This window comes from Gossypium hirsutum, chromosome A13, assembly GCF_007990345.1.
Source record: "Gossypium hirsutum isolate 1008001.06 chromosome A13, Gossypium_hirsutum_v2.1, whole genome shotgun sequence".
Lineage (NCBI taxonomy): Eukaryota > Viridiplantae > Streptophyta > Magnoliopsida > Malvales > Malvaceae > Gossypium > Gossypium hirsutum.
The window spans coordinates 13,078,041-13,096,061 of NC_053436.1; the positions used below are offsets into that span (position 1 = coordinate 13,078,041).

At 34.2% G+C, this 18,021-nt stretch overlaps 1 protein-coding gene and 1 pseudogene across 1 annotated transcript; both read left to right on the plus strand.

Moving 5' to 3' along the window:
* Positions 1-532: 532 nt before the first annotated feature.
* Positions 533-3,010, plus strand: LOC107894644 (ras-related protein RABD2a-like; annotated as a pseudogene).
* Positions 2,729-8,179, plus strand: LOC107894029 (uncharacterized). Its single transcript, XM_041084721.1, has 5 exons — positions 2,729-2,762; positions 3,851-4,158; positions 4,645-4,755; positions 5,175-5,277; positions 6,609-8,179. The coding sequence occupies exons 1-5, from the start codon at positions 2,729-2,731 to the stop codon at positions 6,614-6,616; spliced, it is 564 nt and encodes a 187-aa protein (XP_040940655.1). The 3' UTR covers positions 6,617-8,179.
* The last annotated feature ends 9,842 nt before the right edge of the window (positions 8,180-18,021 follow it).

Here is an 18,021-nt window from a genome sequence, read left to right on the forward strand (position 1 = left end):
TTTTATTGAGAAAAATTTTGAAAGTAAAAACATAGAAAAATACATGTCAAAAATGGAAAAAATAAAATACTATTAATTAAAATAATTTTAAAGTTTTTTTTGGGTATATGACTGATTTTTTTAATTTATATATTAATTAATTTCTTATAAAATTGTAAAGAAGATAATATTTATTTTAATATATTAAAATTATCAATATAGTTTAAATTATTTGAGAGATAATGATAAAGTTTATATATATTAAAACAAAATAAGGGATTTTTAGCGAAGCAAAACAGTGCCATTGTGTAAAGGAGAATGACTTTTTGAAAACGCCCGCTATTGGCGTTTTTTAGTCTTACACAAAACGGCACCGTTTTGTTACCCTAAATGCCTAAAGACTTTTTCCCAAAATCGGTTCCCCCCTTCCCCCTGAAATCCCAAAATTTGACATGAAATATCTTCTTTTTTCCCTCCTTTCTTTTTCCCAAAATCGGTTCCCTCCCCCTCCCTCTCCCCCCTCCCCCTCCCGCTGCTGTATCTCCATCGACATATGTTGTCAAGTATATTGAAAGAGGACCCAAGGTACGTACTAGGATTTTCTTTTCTTTTCTTTTTCCTTTCATTTCATATTTACAATTCTGATTTCTACGGTTAATGTTCATGATCTTGTATCTGTTTGCATTTTCTTTTTATTCATGGGTAAATTGGGCTCATTTTTTCTTGTTTAGACTCAATGGATTGATTTCAAGGGTTTCTTTGACTATGCAGATGATAAACATGTGCAGGGGGAGATTATGAACCATAGGTCTTTCAAGCATCCAAATATAATTAGATTCAAAGAGGTATATTATTCTTTTGCAAATAATTTGTTATATTTTGTTAACATATTGCTAAATCGATTATGTGTATTGAAGAAGCAAATCTGTCTTAAAAAATGTGCTCATTATGTATGTATATATGAGTGAATGATGATGACTTACTTTAATTTGTTTGAAATCAAAATTCATTTTGAATTGCGCTTTCTTGATGCACCAGTGTCAACTGATAATTGCTGGGCATTCTAAGGTTAATCTTTGGGCACTTAATTTGGTTAATTGGCATTTTAACGCTGACAAGTTAAACTTTAGGTTTCGTTTATAAGAGATTGGGTTTGGGCATTAGGCCTCTTTTGGCGAAAACAAAATTTTATGTTACACATGTTATAGTTGTTGATGTTATTTTTATGCGTCATTGGAACATATATTGGTATTATTTGGTTGCAATCTTTTGCAGTGACTACTTGTTCAAGCTTCTGCTTATTGGAGATTCTGGTGTTGGAAAATCTTGTCTTCTTTTGAGATTTGCTGTAAGTTTCTTGACTTACGTTGTCATTTGAAACCAAATGTCTACATTATAGAGATCTATTTTCCTCGTCGTACATTCTTAGGTTCTTATATGATTGCCCTGAATGCTTATATCCATGTATGATGTTAGATTGTAATAATGATTCATTAAAAATTTTTACTGCATATAACATGTGTCTTGAGATAGTAAAATGTTCATTTCACGTGTTTGGACATAGGCAGTTGTGGCCTCGGAATCTTGTCACTATATTTAGTTGTATATCAAGATATCAAACATGTGGAATTTTGAATATTTCCAGATGGTTATGCAGGACAAAATCATGAACCTGAGATTTTGTAATTTCTTTTATGCAGGATATCATATGTAGAAAGCTATATAAGCACCATTGGGGTTGATTTTGTAAGTGAACAGTCCTTAGTGCTAACTTGACCTCTAACTCCCAAAACTTGTAGCAATTATTCTAACCTCTTTTGATTTCATTTTCTTTTTTGGTAGAAAATACGTACTATGGAGTAGGATGGGAAAACCATTAAACTTCAAATTGTATGTTTTTACATACTTTATCTTTGATTTGTTTCTTTGAAAATTTTCTGACCTATGTTGTTCCGAGTAATGCTCCTAATAAGATAATGAGTTGTCTGTTCATTTTCTTCTTTGGCTGCTACTTTTTCCCTTTCTGTATATTTTTATTTTATAATTAGTCTTAAGAAGTCACTCTTAAATCTAGACACATAATTTTGGCTTCATGATGATAACTAATTAATTTTCTTATGGTTCAATGTGCAGTGGGATACTGGTAGACAAGAACGGTTTAGGACAATCACTAGTAGTAGTACCGTGGTGCCCATGGCATAATAGTGGGTGATCTCCCTTCTAGATATTTTTCTCGGTCTTTATTTGTGCTACTTATGAAGTTTTATTTTTTTGATCTTTTTCTTTCCCTTCTACTGCTGGATCCTCTGTTAGATCGTTTATGATGTGACAGACCAAGAAAGCTTCAACAATATCAAGCAATGGCTGAGTGAAATTGATCGCTATGCTAGTGATAATGTTAACAAACTACTAGTTGGAAACAAGTGCGATCTTACAGCTAATAAAGTTGTGTCATACGAAACAGCCAAGGTATTTGCCAGTTTATCTCTAGGAAGAGTTGTGTGATTATTGAATTGTAAAATGTAATTGTTGGTGCTTTACAGCACTCTTTGCCCCCATGATATTGCTGCTTTCTTCTTTCAAGCATTTGCAGATGAAATTGGCATACCTTTTTTGGAAACCAGTGCAAAAGATGCCACAAATGTTGAACAAGCTTTCATGGGTATATATCTGTATAATATTGCTTTCACATTTCAAATGTTGAATTTTGCATTTAATTCTACAACCAGACTATGGCTTTAGAAAGGAGATGGCATGTGCTAGAGCTATCACTCAGGTCTTTGGTGGGCTGATATCGAGCGGGCAGCAGTTATACACTATGATGGAGTAATGAAACCTTGGTTAGAAATAGGAATTGCTAAATATAAAGGCTATTGGAGCAAACATATGTAGTATGACCACCCTTACTTATAGCAGTGCAATATCCATGAATAATTGACATGATCACGGCATAGAAGTGGAATTATTTGATTCATTGATGTACCCAATTTTTACATCCACAAGTATTAGCTAATTTTTATTATTTATTTTAGTTTTGATTCTAAATTCTTATTTTTATTTTAATATTTAAGATAACTTGAGTTCTAACTTTTGGATTTTAATTGTGTTATTAATTTATTATTTTAGATTCTAAATTTAAATTCATTAATTTTTATATTTAGTTTTAAAGTTAAAATTTTAATAGAAAATTTTAATTTAATTAATATTTTTTATCGTTAAAAGTATATAGTTTAAAGCTCAAATTTAAAAAATAAAACATAATATAATATTTATCATATAAATATTATTTAATTAAAATATTTTTTTAAAGGTCATGTTCTTTAGCGGTGTTTATGGGAAAAGCGCCGCTAAAGGTCTATTTTATAGTGGCGTTTGTGAAAAAAGCGCCGCTAAAGGTTTGTTATATAGTGGCGTTTGTGGGAAAAGTGCTGCTAAAGGCCATGTTCTTTAGCGGTGTTTGTGGGAAAAGCGCCGCTAAAGGCCATGTTTTCTAACGGCATTTGTTGTAAAAGCGCCGCTAAATGTCATGTTCTATAGTAGCGTTTTTTTACATAAATGCCGCAAAATGTTAGCGGCATTACAAGCGCCACAAATAGTTTTAGTGGCGCCACTATAGGCTAAAAAAAGCCGCTAAAAACCTGTTTCGTTGTAGTGATTATATAAAAATTTCAAATTTTATCTAATTCTTTTAAATATTACTTAAATTTTTTAAAAAATATTTATTTAAAATTGATATGAAAGATATAATAATTCAATATAAAAATTGCAAAAAAGTCAAGCATTAGCGGCGTTTATGATAAAAACGCCACAAAAAATCAATTTATTTTAAAGAAAACGGCGTCGTCTTGATATAAACACCACTAATTTTTAGTTTTGATTGAAACGACGCCGTCTTATTTCTCTCCCTCCAATTTCCTCTTCTTTCCCGATTTCCTTTTCTTTCTCAGCCATTCTCAGCCTGTTCCTCTATTTCACTCCCCCGATTCCCTTTTCTTTCCCAATTTCCATTTTTTTCTCAGCCTTTCTCAACATGTTCTTCTATTTTATACCCGAAAATCCTCTCAACCTGTTATTTTATTTTATTTCTCAGTCTGTTCTTTGATTTTTCGAAACTCTAAACACCCAGTTTCCCAATGCCTAGCCACTCTACCCAGCAGCGAACTCAGTCTTAGCGAGTATGTGAGGTTTTTGATTTTCTTTTTTTGGGTTTGTTGAAATTTACTTCCTTTAATTTTCAATCGTCTTAAAATTTTAGAAATTTTAATTTGGGTTTCTTATTTCTATTATATTAGTTTTCAATCGTCTTAGAAATATTTGATTTTTTTTGTTTGGGTTTTTTATTTCTATTATATTAGTTTTCTAGTTTCCTTCTATTGCTTCGATTTGATGGTGCAGTTCTATGTCATGCGGTCAGTTGTTTCTATTTCTTTTTTCTTTTTTATCTTGTATGTTCTATGCCTAAAGTAATATCAACTGTCTTCTTGTGAAATGTCTTAATTGTTCTAATTTTGCCTTTGTTCTATCTTTCCTGAATCTCTAGGTTTTAAAAAAAAAAACAAGAACAAAATTCTTTCCCTAGTTCATTTAATTTAGTTTAGGAACTTTTGAATTTCATATAGTGATACACTGGTTAATGCTACTGGTTTCAACTAATCATTGTTCTAGGTTGGCAAGAAGCTATCAGAACTGATTCGAGATTCAGGTGGCCTAGCACCTGGAACTGAACAAGGCAGGTGGCAATCTGAACTTGCTCAAGTGGCAACTGAGCTAATTGCTGTAAGTATCCTTACCTGCTACTTGAGACTGGTTGTATTTTGCAATTTGTTAAAGGGTATTTTCTTCTACTGCAATGTCATGCCTGTTGCCTAGATGATTAGAATAGCATATTTTAAACGCTATTCTTATCATCTTCTGCCTGATTTCTGTAAACAGTAGTGGTACAGAGTTGCTGGTTTACAACTTGGTTTTCTTCAATAGGAGGTTAAAACTTAACGAAAGGATTGCTAAATTGCTCGGGTTTCTTTGCAATACATTAATTAATATTTTCTTTCTTGGAACTGAATTTGATTATTAGATAATAGTATGTTTCTTCTTAATAAATATTAGAAACTATTCCCTAGGAACTATTTTTCCTTTAATTTGCCTTGATATGGTGTGCTTGACCATATTCACTTGACTTACGATTTCATATGCAGATGAAGACAGGATGTTTGGCCCTAGTTTTATGTTTAAATATCAGTGTTGATCCACCTGATGTAATAAAAATATCTCCTTGCGCAAGAATGGAGTGCTGGACTGGTATGTTTTTTGAGTCAATTCTCTCTTATTTTTGCATTTTTGCAATTTAATGGTTATTAAAGCTTTAATGCTCATGATTATTCCTCAAGAAATCTTTAATAAGTTTCGTGTTATTTTAATATGTGACCGAACTAAATGCTTGTTGATTCGTTGAGCATGCATGAAATAGTTTGTGCATCTATTTTGTTTGAAGTGTTGAATTCTGAAATAGTTCATGTATAATATATATACAGTTTAAGTATTGGTCTCAGGTCAGGATCTTTGTTTTGTTTTTAATTCATTTTTTACCTTTTAGTGTCACTTGGTTGGTTTTGCTAGTTTATAGATTTTCTTCAGGGAAACTATTAGGGACTGAAACACATTGTTTTTCACCTTAAATTACTTTGCAATAGCATACTCCAGTATGTTTTGAGAGAATGGACACTCATCTAACTATATGTATGTATATATATGCATGTAGGTATGTATTTATGCTTATGATATCTGCTAATATAGCTATTAGTGGGATTTTTAGAAAAAAATCTATTTTTGAAAGATAGTACTATTTACACATCATGTTCAAATTATGTAAAAAAAGGATGATTTAGATATTATATAAATCTTAAAATATATATTTATATCCAATACTCCTACTCAAATTACATTAACTTAGATTTGCAACTAGCGGGCAAAAAGCTTGACATTCTATTTGAAAAATGATATTTTAAAACTATATACAATTGTTATCATAAAAAAGTTTTAGGATATCATATTTGAATTGAAGCCATTTTTATAGGTTGAGATAAAAATAAAAAAAAATAAAAACTGATGGTTTAATATTTTGACATGAAGCATGAAGGATATACTAGAAAGGCACCATTTGTGCTCAAAGAACCTTGAGAAGCTGGAACAACCTTGTCTTGGGCTGTAGGTTAGTGGCTTTTTATTTCTTCTTGTATATATGTAGACATATTTCTTTACTTTTAGTTCTTACATTAATATGTAATCAGTCGGCTGGAAAATTACTTGGGGATGAATGAAAATTTGGATTATTTTATAGAGCAGTAGATGTGAAAGTCTCACTGGTGAGCCTCTTGTTTCACATTATTTTTGTTATTTTTATTCGTTGTATTCGATACATATGCATACATATTTAGGTATGAAGGTATCAGTGTATGGTTTTTTTCGAATATATGAAAATATTTAAAAAGGATTAAATATATCTATTAAAACTAAATATTTGTATAAAATAATACGGGCCTTTGAATATGATCATTGTATCTTCACCATTAAATTCTATCTATTTAAAAATGATATTGACTTTTTCATCCATGGATTTTGCCTTGAAACAGGCAAATGAGAGGTGAGGAACTCCATGGATTAAATATTGAAGAACTACAGCAGCTAGAAAAATCTCTGGAAATTGGGTTGAGCCGTGTGATGGAGAAAAAGGTTTAATGGAAATGTGCATGTTCTTGATGTGTTTGTTTGCAGGCTTACATGCATCTGTTTGCATGTTTATATTCATATCTCTACTATGTCATCATACTCATGTTTCAAATGGCATTTAGTCAACATAATCAATTACCAGTATCTTACTTGTCGTAAAATAATCAGTTTAATGTTGTCGTAAATTAAAAACAAAAACTATTTAGGTTTTGATAACTTCAATGAATCAATATCTCTTGGTTTGGTTAAGTTTCATTATATTCATTTGATTTTAATTATAATTATTTGTAATTTTACCTTTTTTATTAAATATTTTATAATAAAAATCTTATATAACTTTTTTTTAATTTTTTAATAAACTGCTTACTACCCTCAATTTCTAAAGTAAAATGTTTGAAGTATATTTTATAATTTTTTAATTAAGCAATTTCATACTCTAATTAACATGCTAGTGTATCACTAATGAAGGTATCTCAACTTTGATTAATTACTTGTTTTATATGTTATCAAGATACTGATGCAATGATCTTGGTTTTACCAACTTTATATTGGTGAATGCAAATCTATCATGGTAACACAATTGTTTGCTATTATTTTCACTACAAAGTACTTTTTAGTTAGTAATCCGGTACTAGTGTTTGAAACCTTTCTTGGTCTTTGTCACATAAAATGCTAGTGTGAGGATCTCAGCACTTTGAACAAATTTTTGGTGAGCTTTTCTTGGTCTTTGTCACATAAAATGCTCAAACCTTGGTGGTTTAATCTTACTGTTTCCGGTTGGAAGAACTATATGAAAGAAATTAGTTAAATTGCTACTGTTAATGAGATCAGGAAGTGAGTAAATTGATGTTTGAAATATCTTTGTAGGGTGGATTGAATGCTGCTGTATATCGTTGCTCATTACCGAATTAATGCTAAAACTAAGCTAATTAAATGGTGGATAATTTGCTGTCGATTATGATGGAAATGACTATTAAATGTTTAAAATTCTTCTTATTTAATTGATGGTTGCTGGTGTTTAAATGCTGTAAATTGAAGTATTTAAATGCTGTAAATTGAAGTATTTAAATGTTGTAAATTGAAGTGTTTAAATGTTCTTTGTGTAGCATTTTAAGAACTTCAAAGCTCACAGATGATTTGTTATACTCTATATGAGTTCATTGATTCTATGTTTTTGCAATTTTAGGTATGATCATGGGTGCAACAGCTTCAACTAACAAGGACTTGTGCAGGTCTGGAGCAGGTCAATCAAGAAGCTCTGCTGGAATTAAACTGACAAGTAATTGTAGTATGCTTGTAGTTGAAGTTTCTTATAGTGAACATCATGTTGTTTATTCGACAAAAGTTTCAAAGATTTTACTTTTTAGAAGAAAGTGTATTGTAGCCATTAGATTGAGTTTTCAAAGATGATTATGTTAACATTTTGATCAAACATTATGATAAGTTCTCTTGTTAATGTTTTTGAACTCAAAAACAATTTAAAATGTGTCCATTGTTAGGTCATTTAAATTTTGTATGATCATTTAAGGTAAGAATGTAAATGAGATGATTAAAAAGGAAGTTGAATTTGATATGGTCTTTAGTGGCGTTTTTTGGGGAAAGCGTCACTAAAGGTCATGTCTTTAACGATGTTTGAGGAGAAAGCGCCGTTAAAAATCATGTATTTAACGGCGTTTTTGAGGAAAGCACCACTAAAGGTCATGTTCTTTAGCGGCTTTTTTTGAGAAAGCGCCGGTAAAGGTCATGTTCTTTAGTAACGCCGCAAAATTTAGTGACGTTATCTATAGCGGCACTTTTTGCGGCGCTTTTATTATTTTAGCGGCACTTATAGGCCCTAAAAAACACTGCTAAAAACCTGTTTTGTTGTAGTACATGATAAAGAGTTAATGGTTATGGGCAAAATGATCACCTCAGGTTTTCAACCTGATTTTCGTACTTCAAAATCTTTGAGTAAGACATTTTTTAATAGAAAGTAAGCTTTCTCGAGCGGTTATGTTTTTAGGTGATGGGATTTAAACATGATGTTAAAAAATATACCACTTGTAACACCCCAAAATTTAAAAAGTTTAATTGTGAGAATTTGCAGTAATTAATTTCTGTATCTTTGGTTCTATGCTCTTCTTCTATGTTTAAGGTTTCGGATTCGAGTGGCATCGTTAAAAGTTTTGTTATTTTTTTAAAACAATCCTTATCCATATGTTAGGTGGTTAAATGCAATTCTAGGTAAATCGATGTCAATAATGAGCCTGCTAGTTCACTGGTTAATAATCTGTTTGTATTTTGTTTAGTTTCGAGTTTGAGTCCCATCGTATGCATTAGGAAATATTTTTTGCAATTGCCGAAAGGTGGGAGGGTGGTTATTTTAAAACATTCTGAAGAATTCTATCGTTCTTTTTCTTTTTTATAATTTTGGTTCCTTGTCTTCCTGTTTTCTTTTTCTTTTTATTTTTGTTCTTCTTACTACAATTGATTTTTGCCTGAATTGGGAATCCTTCGTTTCTTGTGAGGTCGATATTGTGTAAGTTTCGTCGCTATTTCTTTTCATGTTGCGTTTTCCATTGTGTTAACACTATTTTGTCGAAACAGGATTTACACTCGATTGGTTACTTTTTAGGTGAGGATAGTACAAGAGTCGTGACTTCACCGTGTTAGTCTGATTCCCTTTGTTTCTTGCAATGTAAGTATGCGATTTGAGTTGAGGTTGCGTCGAAACTTTCGACATAATCTTGACGGTAGGTGATTTTAGTAAAATATTGAAAACGATGGTGTTATTGATTATTGTATGTTAATTAGGTTTCGGGTAGTCTTCGCATTGTTTTTCCGTCAAACGAAACCAGGTGCGTATCAGAAACCTTAATTTTTGTAATTTTTGGTAACCGAAAATTGTGCCTATCTATGCCACACGGCCAGGCACATGGATGCGTGTCTAGGCCGTGTGGTCGTGTAACTCATTATTCGTCAATTTAGGGCCACATAGGTAGGATACGTGCTTGTGTCTAGGCCGTGTGTGACCATATTAGTTCAGGGTTCACACGAGCAACAGACATGGGCGTGTGTTGGAGCTGTGTAACTCACTGTTTATGGTACAAGACCACACGGGCAAGGCACACGGGCATGTTTCTTGGCCGTGTAACTCACTGTTTGTAGAATAAAACGACACAGTAAGGGACACGAGCATGTAACCAGGCCGTGTGAGTCACACGGGCAGGGACACGGGCGTGTGTCTAAGCTGTGTAACTTACTATTTTTTCTTCAGAACCACACGAGCAAGACACATAAGCGTGTGACCAGGCTGTGTGGCATGTTACTAGGGCCTAAAATCTGTTTTTGAGGCCGTGAATTTTATTTAACACTGATATTGGCTTCCTCTTTATGTGAATGATTGAATTTGATTATATGGGAGCTGTTTGATATTCTGAGACTGATGTGTGCATAACATAGTTGTATGTATACCATGATGCTTATTCTGAGATGGCATTGTTTTATCTATTTGGGAAATAAATTAGATTGATTGAATAATTGGTACGAATATTTGTGTTCTGCATTTACATGGGTTGGGGTATTGCGAAGAAAGAAATAATCTGTACTGAACTAGTGGTTAAGCCACAATGTGTATAAATTTAATTCTAGCACTTCATTGCCTTCTAATCTACCAGCTAAGTTACAACCCTGTAAAAGTGTCAAATGGATACTCTAAAGTGTATAGGGTTGGATGAGCATTGAATGTCCTTAACGGTGTGTAGCGGTTAGGGGTAGGATTATCGCATATGAATTAACCTGTACTGTATTTGGAATTGAATTTGCATGTATACATATGTGTAACTAATCTGCTTCGAATTTGAACTGAAACTTCATCTGTATCGAAGCAAATTTTTGAATCTGGAACTATTCTATAAGTGAGCACTAGTTAAACAAATTTCTTTTACACAATAAGTTCACAACTCATTTTGTTATTGATTGGATTTCAGGTGGATCTCAGTCTTGAATGGGTCGTTGCCGGGAGTTCAGTCAAGCTTTTAACTTCCTTTTAAGTATTATGTTAGGACTTTCAATAATCTATGATAGTATGACTTTAGAAGATTATGCACTAATTAATCTTTGTGATTGATACTATGTGGAGCATGATTTAGTATTATTGTATTACTTGTGTGGTATGTGAGTATCAATGATGTAACTCTTTAAACTTGGGCTGGATGTCTAGGCCGGGTCTGGTGTGTTACATTTAGTGGTAACGAGCTAGGTTTATCAATACTTGGACTGTGTTTGGGCTTATAATGTATGAGAAAGTAGCTTAGTGATAATTTAGTATCTGAACTAATCTAGAAACACTGAAACTTTAGTGAACGACTGAGCCTCCGACGTTGACCCTGTAAGTATTTATGTTCTGTTATAAATATTATAATACTTAAACTGTTATAGGTAAAATATTTTGATGTGAACTAGTAAACTCATCTTGCTGAAAGTCTGAACTGATCTGTGCACTTTGATATTATAGCTAGATTTCCGTAATGAGTTTGCACGGTAGTCATGAACGTGGTATGCGGGAGTGTCGAGGACACTGAGGAGGAGCTCGAGTAGAGTCATCCTCTATGGGTAGTATGCCCAATCTAAAGATCTGCGATACTGTTGGTACTCCCACTGTTGAGACGGAGTCCTAGACTCCGACAGCCTGGGATGACGCACTGTCTCAAGCCATGATTCTAACATTAAAGAGGGTCATAGGGAATCATTCGGGATTAGGATACTGAGGGTCAGTTACTGAAAGACTCCAGTCGAATGGGGTTGAATTATTCAATGGGTGCCATAGGGGTCGCTTATACTGTTGCAGAATATTAGCCCGAGGCTACCGAGCGTATTATGACAGATCTTGATTGGACTTCCACTCAGAAATTGAGGGGTGCTGAGTCCCTACTCGAAGCTTATCAGTGGTAGCTGACCGTTGAGCAAGGTGGTCAGCCTAAACAAGTGAACATGGACTATTTCAAGAACGCCTTCCAAGGTAAGTATGTAAAGGCGAGTTATGTTGAGGCTCGCCGACATGAGTTTATGAGCCTGGTTCAGGGTGACCAATCTGAGGCGGAATATGAAGCCAAGTTTCTGCAACTGAATAGGTATGCATGGACTTTGGTAGCATCTGACTACGACAAGTGCGTGAGGTTTGAGGAAGGACTGAAATATGATTTGTGAGTCCTGATAGCTCTTTAGAAGGAGCGAATTTTTGCAGTCTTAGTTAACAAAGCAAAAATAGTAGAAGAAGTGAAGCACACTGAGCGCGAGCAGCGTGATCATGAGAAGGATCATAATAAGATTAAGAGGGATTCGGGTCCCTCTGGTTCTAGCCAGCGTCCTAAAAAGAAGACAAGATTTGATAGGCCCTTGAGGGCCGAGGAACTAGCGCTAGTGACTGAGATTCAGCTGTGCAGTGGTTGTGGGAAATGCCATTCGGGCGAGTGCTGGAGGAAATTAGGAGCATGCCTTCGTTATGGGTCGATGGAGCATCGAGTTAGAGATGGTAATGGATCTTGGAGAGGACAAAAAGCACTGGGCAGAGGAGCAAGTCAGGTTGAGGCTCGTTAGCCGACACTAGTTTTGTAACAGCCCATTTTCGGTGAGATCGAAAATATGGTTTCGGGACCACAAATCCGAGCCAAAAATTTTATTTTATTTTATTTTATGGTTGTTATAATGATAGGAAGGTCACATGAAAATTTTGGTACGAAAATTTTACTGATTGTGTGTAATTAGAGAATGGACTAAATTCCATAAAATACAAAAGTTGGGTTCTAGTAGCTATAGGTATCAAATAGCTATGAAATTAAAAAATTAAGGTCCTTATATGGTAAATAAACCATTGAGGAGTAGTTAGTAGATATTTTAATGACTCATCCATGAAAAAGTTAGAAAAGGGTAGGGATTAAATTAGAAATCAATAAAATTAATAGATGATAATTAATTAAAAAGAAAAAAATCATCAATTTTCATATCATCTTTCCCAATTTTTCTATGGAAACCCTAGGAGAGAGGAAGTAAACTTTTCAAGCTTAATAAGGTATGCAATTAAGTCCCGTTTTTAGTAATTTCTATATTTTTTGGAATCGGGATAGCCTAATCTTTCTATTTAGGGGATTTATATGAAAAGTTATCAAGGTATGAAATTTGGGTCATGGATGAATATGTTGAAAATTAGAAATTTATGGTAGAAAATGAAAAGTTATTCATAAATAAACAACTTTTACAAAGCAATTTTTGATGAAAACTTGATTTAGGGACTAAAATGAAAAAGTTGTAAAACCCATGGAAAATTCTAAAATTTGTGAAATATATGTGCTGTAAATGTAGTATATAAATTTCGGCTAGGCTTGTAAAGAGGGTTAAATTTCATGAATTTCATTTTCCAAGTCAAGGGACGAAATCAAAATTTTTGAAAAAGATAGGGGCAAAATGGTAATTTTTCCTAGGATGTAATAAGGTGCAAATGTATATTAAATGTGATAGTTAAATAGTTAAATTTACCCATATAGATTCGGAAAGACCAACCACAGAACTAGATCGAGGAAAGTAAAAGGTTTAAGATTAGTTAAAATTCAAATACGAACCATTTTTAAGGTAAGTTCGTGTAACTTAAAAATGTATGTTAATATGCTTGAATTGAATTGCATGATTGTGTTGATACGTGTGAGATGAAATATACATAATGAAATAGTCTTAAGTTGTGCAATATGGACAAATTATCATGTTCCGGTTGAATGCTGAATTTTGATAGGTTAAGAATAATAGTGCATATGTTGCAGATAGAATTTAGCCCGGACGGGTAATTCTAATGTAAGCCCTCTTGATCTTAGGTTATATATTGGATTTAGCCAGGACGAGTAATCCAAATTAAGCTCTCTCGAGCATATTCTATGGATAGGTTTTAGCCTGGACTGATAATGCTGCTATAAAATTTATGACTCAAGAGTGTGCTTTTTTATTTTGTACCCTAATGCGTATTTTTGCAGATGATTTTATTACCCAAACATCTATCGTGATTTCAATAGTTCGATGGAAAAGACTTTTGAAGTGTGGAAAGGTGAAATTAATGGAAGCTTGTAATGTGATGAGCTCATCTATGTTTACTTAATATTCATATGAGATTATCTGACTAACTTGTTGAATAAGAGTATGTGTTTAGGGAACTTACCCAAAATCAATGGAATGTAAATTTATGTATGCTTGTATTAATAAATATGACTGGTAAGTTTATTTTTCGTTGTACGAACTTACTAAGCATAAAATGCTTACTCCATTTAATTTTCCCTGTTTTATAGTGCTCAAAACTCACGAAGGTTGGAAGTAGGTCGGAGCAATCATCACACTATCCACTATCTCATTTTGGTACAAATAGAAATCTCATTTTGGTATAATGACATGTATAAGCTTATTTGGCCAATGATGGCTTGTAATTGTTGTTTTGTAATCTAGCCATTGGGGTGACTAGTGATGGTCCAAGTTTGGCTATTTTTGAAGTGATATTTTGGTAATCACATAAGTGCTCATTATGTGTTAGTTTGTTGGAATTATGTTAGCATATAAGTTTATGTTAAGAGTAATAGCATATAAGTTTATGTTAAGAGTAAGTTTATATCCTTTGATGCATGAGATAATACCACATGATTGATGGAAAATTTTATGTGAATATGATGTTGGATTGGTGGATATATACTTGTGAGTTTTGGTGCAGGAAAATGGTAAATTTTGGGTGATAAATGAGGCTAGGAAATGACTTTATTTTGTCCACAAGGGAGTGTGTCTTGGTCGTGTGTGACATACTGCTTGTCCCATGGGCATGTGGTACGGATGTGTGTCCCCTGCAATTAAAATGAGAAATAGAATGCTCAGAATTGGGCACACGGGCAGAGACACGGGCGTGTGTCTTAGCCGTGTGGTTGACACGGCCTTGAATACAGGCGTGTTACACGGCCGTGTGAAAACTGCACCTAAATTTTGAAAATAAAATTCACCACACAGCCTAACACACGGGCATGTGACTTGGCTATGTGACTTCAATTTCTTCATGCCTTAAAAGTCAGAGTGTTACACGGGTTAGGGATACGAGCATGTGTAGTACGCGGCCCGACCACATGGGCGTCTCCTTAGACCACATGGGCATGTGAACCCTGCACCTTAGAAAATTTTTAAAATGCCACGAAAAATTTTATGAGTTTCTGATTAAGTCTCGACTTGATTCTAATGCTCGTATTGGACATCGAGGGTCCAATTAAGGGACATTTTGAATGATCTCGGTAAGGGAACAATAATTTACGTAAATTATTTGTAAAATGTTTTGAATGTTTCGGTAATACTCTAAAACCCTATTTTAACGACGGATAGGGTTAGGGGTGTTACGTTTAGTGGTAGCAGAGCTACGGTTTAGCTGATTCTCAAACTAACATAGCAAGTACGAGTCTAGCTATACATGCCATTATATAAATTATGATCGTGTGATATCTCCTGACCACTTTTAAATGTATTTTCATATAGTAATGTCTTCCAACCAAGCTAGAATCGAGACTAAGGAAACTGAGAGCGCTGCTCAAGCTTTCGTACAGTGAGCTACATCTAGTGGTAGTAGAAGGCTCGTATCTGAGGGCCGAAGTGAGGTGGAAAAAGTAGCTTTCTTTGAATTGATGGATGAATGGTTTAGTGAATATATGAGAACAAACCCTGCTGTTTAATGACCTCCCCCACCTGCTTCACGACATGATCAAACGCCATAGGATGCTAGACCTGTTAAAATTGGTAATACTTCAGTAGATAAAATCAGAAAACATGGGGCTGAAAAATTCAAGGCTACGGCCGATGACGATCCAGAGAGGGTCGAGTTTTGGCTAGAAAATACTATTCGGGTTCTAGATGAGTTATCATGTACACCGGCTGAATGTCTGAACTATGCGGTATCTTTTTTGAAAGACACAGCCTACCATTGGTGGAAAACCATATCTTCTGTGGTACCAAGGGAAAAAATTACATGGGAATTTTTCCAAATAGAGTTTAAAAAGAAGTATATTAGTTGGAGATTCCTAGACCAGAAAAAGAAGGAATTTCTAGAGTTCAAACAGGGAAATATGACAGTGTGTGAGTATGAACGAGAATTTGTTAGATTGAGCAAGTATGCTAGTGAATGGGTTCAGACTGAAGTTGAAATGTGCAAACGATTTGAAGAAGGGCTAAATGAAGATATCAAGGTGTTAATTGGAATTCTGGAATTAAGAGAATTCGTGGTGTTGGCTGAACGAGCACACAAGGCCGAGGAATTAAGTAAAGAAAAGAGGCAAGTGAAAAAGGAAGCTCGGGTTACGAGTAAAAGATTTATTAACAAGATGCAATCATCAGTTTCAAAGAAATCAAAGAATTATCTTGAGCGTTTTGCTACATCAAGGGAGTATTCGGGAAAGGAATGAAGTTCTAAACGCACCAACCCGAGGTCTTCGTCTCCTTTAACAACTAGTGTTGGGAGTATTGGAAACCCTAAACCACGATGCAATGTATGTAATAAATTGCATTTCAGAGAGTGCCGGATGAGAAGTGGGGCTTGCTTTAAGTGTGGTTCTCTCGACCATTTTCTTAAGGATTACCCAGAAAGGGTTAAGAAAGATATTGAATAGACCCCGAAGCCGAGTAATCCTGTCTCGAGGGGTAGACCACCATTGTATTCTAGAAATGTCGATGGTAGTCGTAGTTCTGCACAAGATTCAATAGCTAAATTCGAGGCTCAGGCTCATGCAAGAATATATGCAATACGTGCAAGGGAAGATGCTTCGGCACTAGATGTTATCACTGGTACATTCTCTCTACTTGATACTAATATTATTGCTTTGATTGATCCTGGTTCCACGTACTCATATATATGCACAAAATTTGCGTTTGTCAAAAATATGATTGTTGAATTCACCGAATTTGTGGTTAAAGTTTCAAACCCCTTGGGTCAGCATGTTATGGTGGATAAAATTTGTAAAAATTGCCTATTGATGGTAAAGGGTTATTGTTTTTCGGCTAATTTGATGTTGTTACCCTTTGACGAATTTGATGTAATATTGGGAATAGATTGGTTAACGCAACATGATGCAGTGGTAAATTGTAAGCATAAATACATCATACTGAAGTGTTAGAATGGTGAGTTACTCCGGGTTGAATCTGAGAAACTGTATGGGTTGTCTAATGTGATTTCAGCAATATCAGCACAGATATATATTAAAAAGGGGTATGAGGCTTATCTTGATATTGTTCTGGATACCAAAGTAGAAGAGTTGAAAATCCAGTCGGTGCCGGTTGTTTGTGAGTTTTATAAGGTATTTCCAGAAGAACTACCTGGTTTACCTCCAGCTAGAGAGGTGAAATTGTCCATAGACCTTGTACCAGGAACGACACTGATATCTATAGCACCATATAGAATGACTCCTATAAAATTGAAAGAGCTAAAGGTATAGTTGCAAGAGTTGATTTATAAAGGGTTTGCCCGACCCAGCTTTTCGCCATGGGGTGTACCGGTATTATTTGTAAAGAAGAAAGATGGATCATTAAGATTGTACATTGATTACAGATAGCTTAATAAAGTCACAATAAAGAATAAATACCCGTTACCTCGTATAGATGACTTGTTTGGTTAATTAAAAGGTACCTTTGTATTCTCAAAAATAGATCTTCGTTCCGGTTATTATTTGCTAGAGGTAAAGGACTCGAACGTGCCAAAGAAAACTTTTAAAACCAGATATGGGCAATATGAGTTTTTGGTGATGCCATTCGGATTAACTAATGCCCCGGCGGTATTTATAGATTTAATGAACAAAATTTTTAGACCATACTTAGACAGTTTCGTGGTTGTTTTTATTGATGATATTTTGGTTTACTCTTGGGATGTGAATGAGCATACTGAGCATCTGAGAATTGTATTGCAAACTCTGCGTGAAAAACAACTGTATGCTAAATTCAGTAAATGTGAATTCTGGCTACAGGAAGTTAGTTTTCTTGGACATGTTGCATCTACAGAGGGTATCCGAGTGGATTCGAACAACATTTCAGCTATTGTAAGTTGGAAGCCATCAAAGAATGTTTCAGAAGTCAAAAGTTTTCTGGGACTAGCAGGATATTATCAGAGATTTGTTAAAGGGTTTTCAATGATAGCTTCTCCGATGACTTGATTGTTGCAAAAAGAAGTGAAACTTGAGTGGACTGATAAGTGCCGGTAGAGTTTTGATAGATTGAAAGCTTTATTGATGGAAATGCCCGTATCAGTCCAACCTAAATTGGGTGAGGAATTTATAGTTTACGGCGATGCCT

Coding starts and splice junctions, on each gene's coding strand:
- LOC107894029 (XM_041084721.1), top strand. CDS start 2,729: ATGGCATGTGCTAGAGCTATCACTCAGGTCTTTG. Junction 2,763..3,850: donor AGCTATCACTCAGGTCTTTG/GTGGGCTGATAT, acceptor ACTAATTTTTAG/TTTTGATTGAAACGACGCCG. Junction 4,159..4,644: donor AACTCAGTCTTAGCGAGTAT/GTGAGGTTTTTG, acceptor TCATTGTTCTAG/GTTGGCAAGAAGCTATCAGA.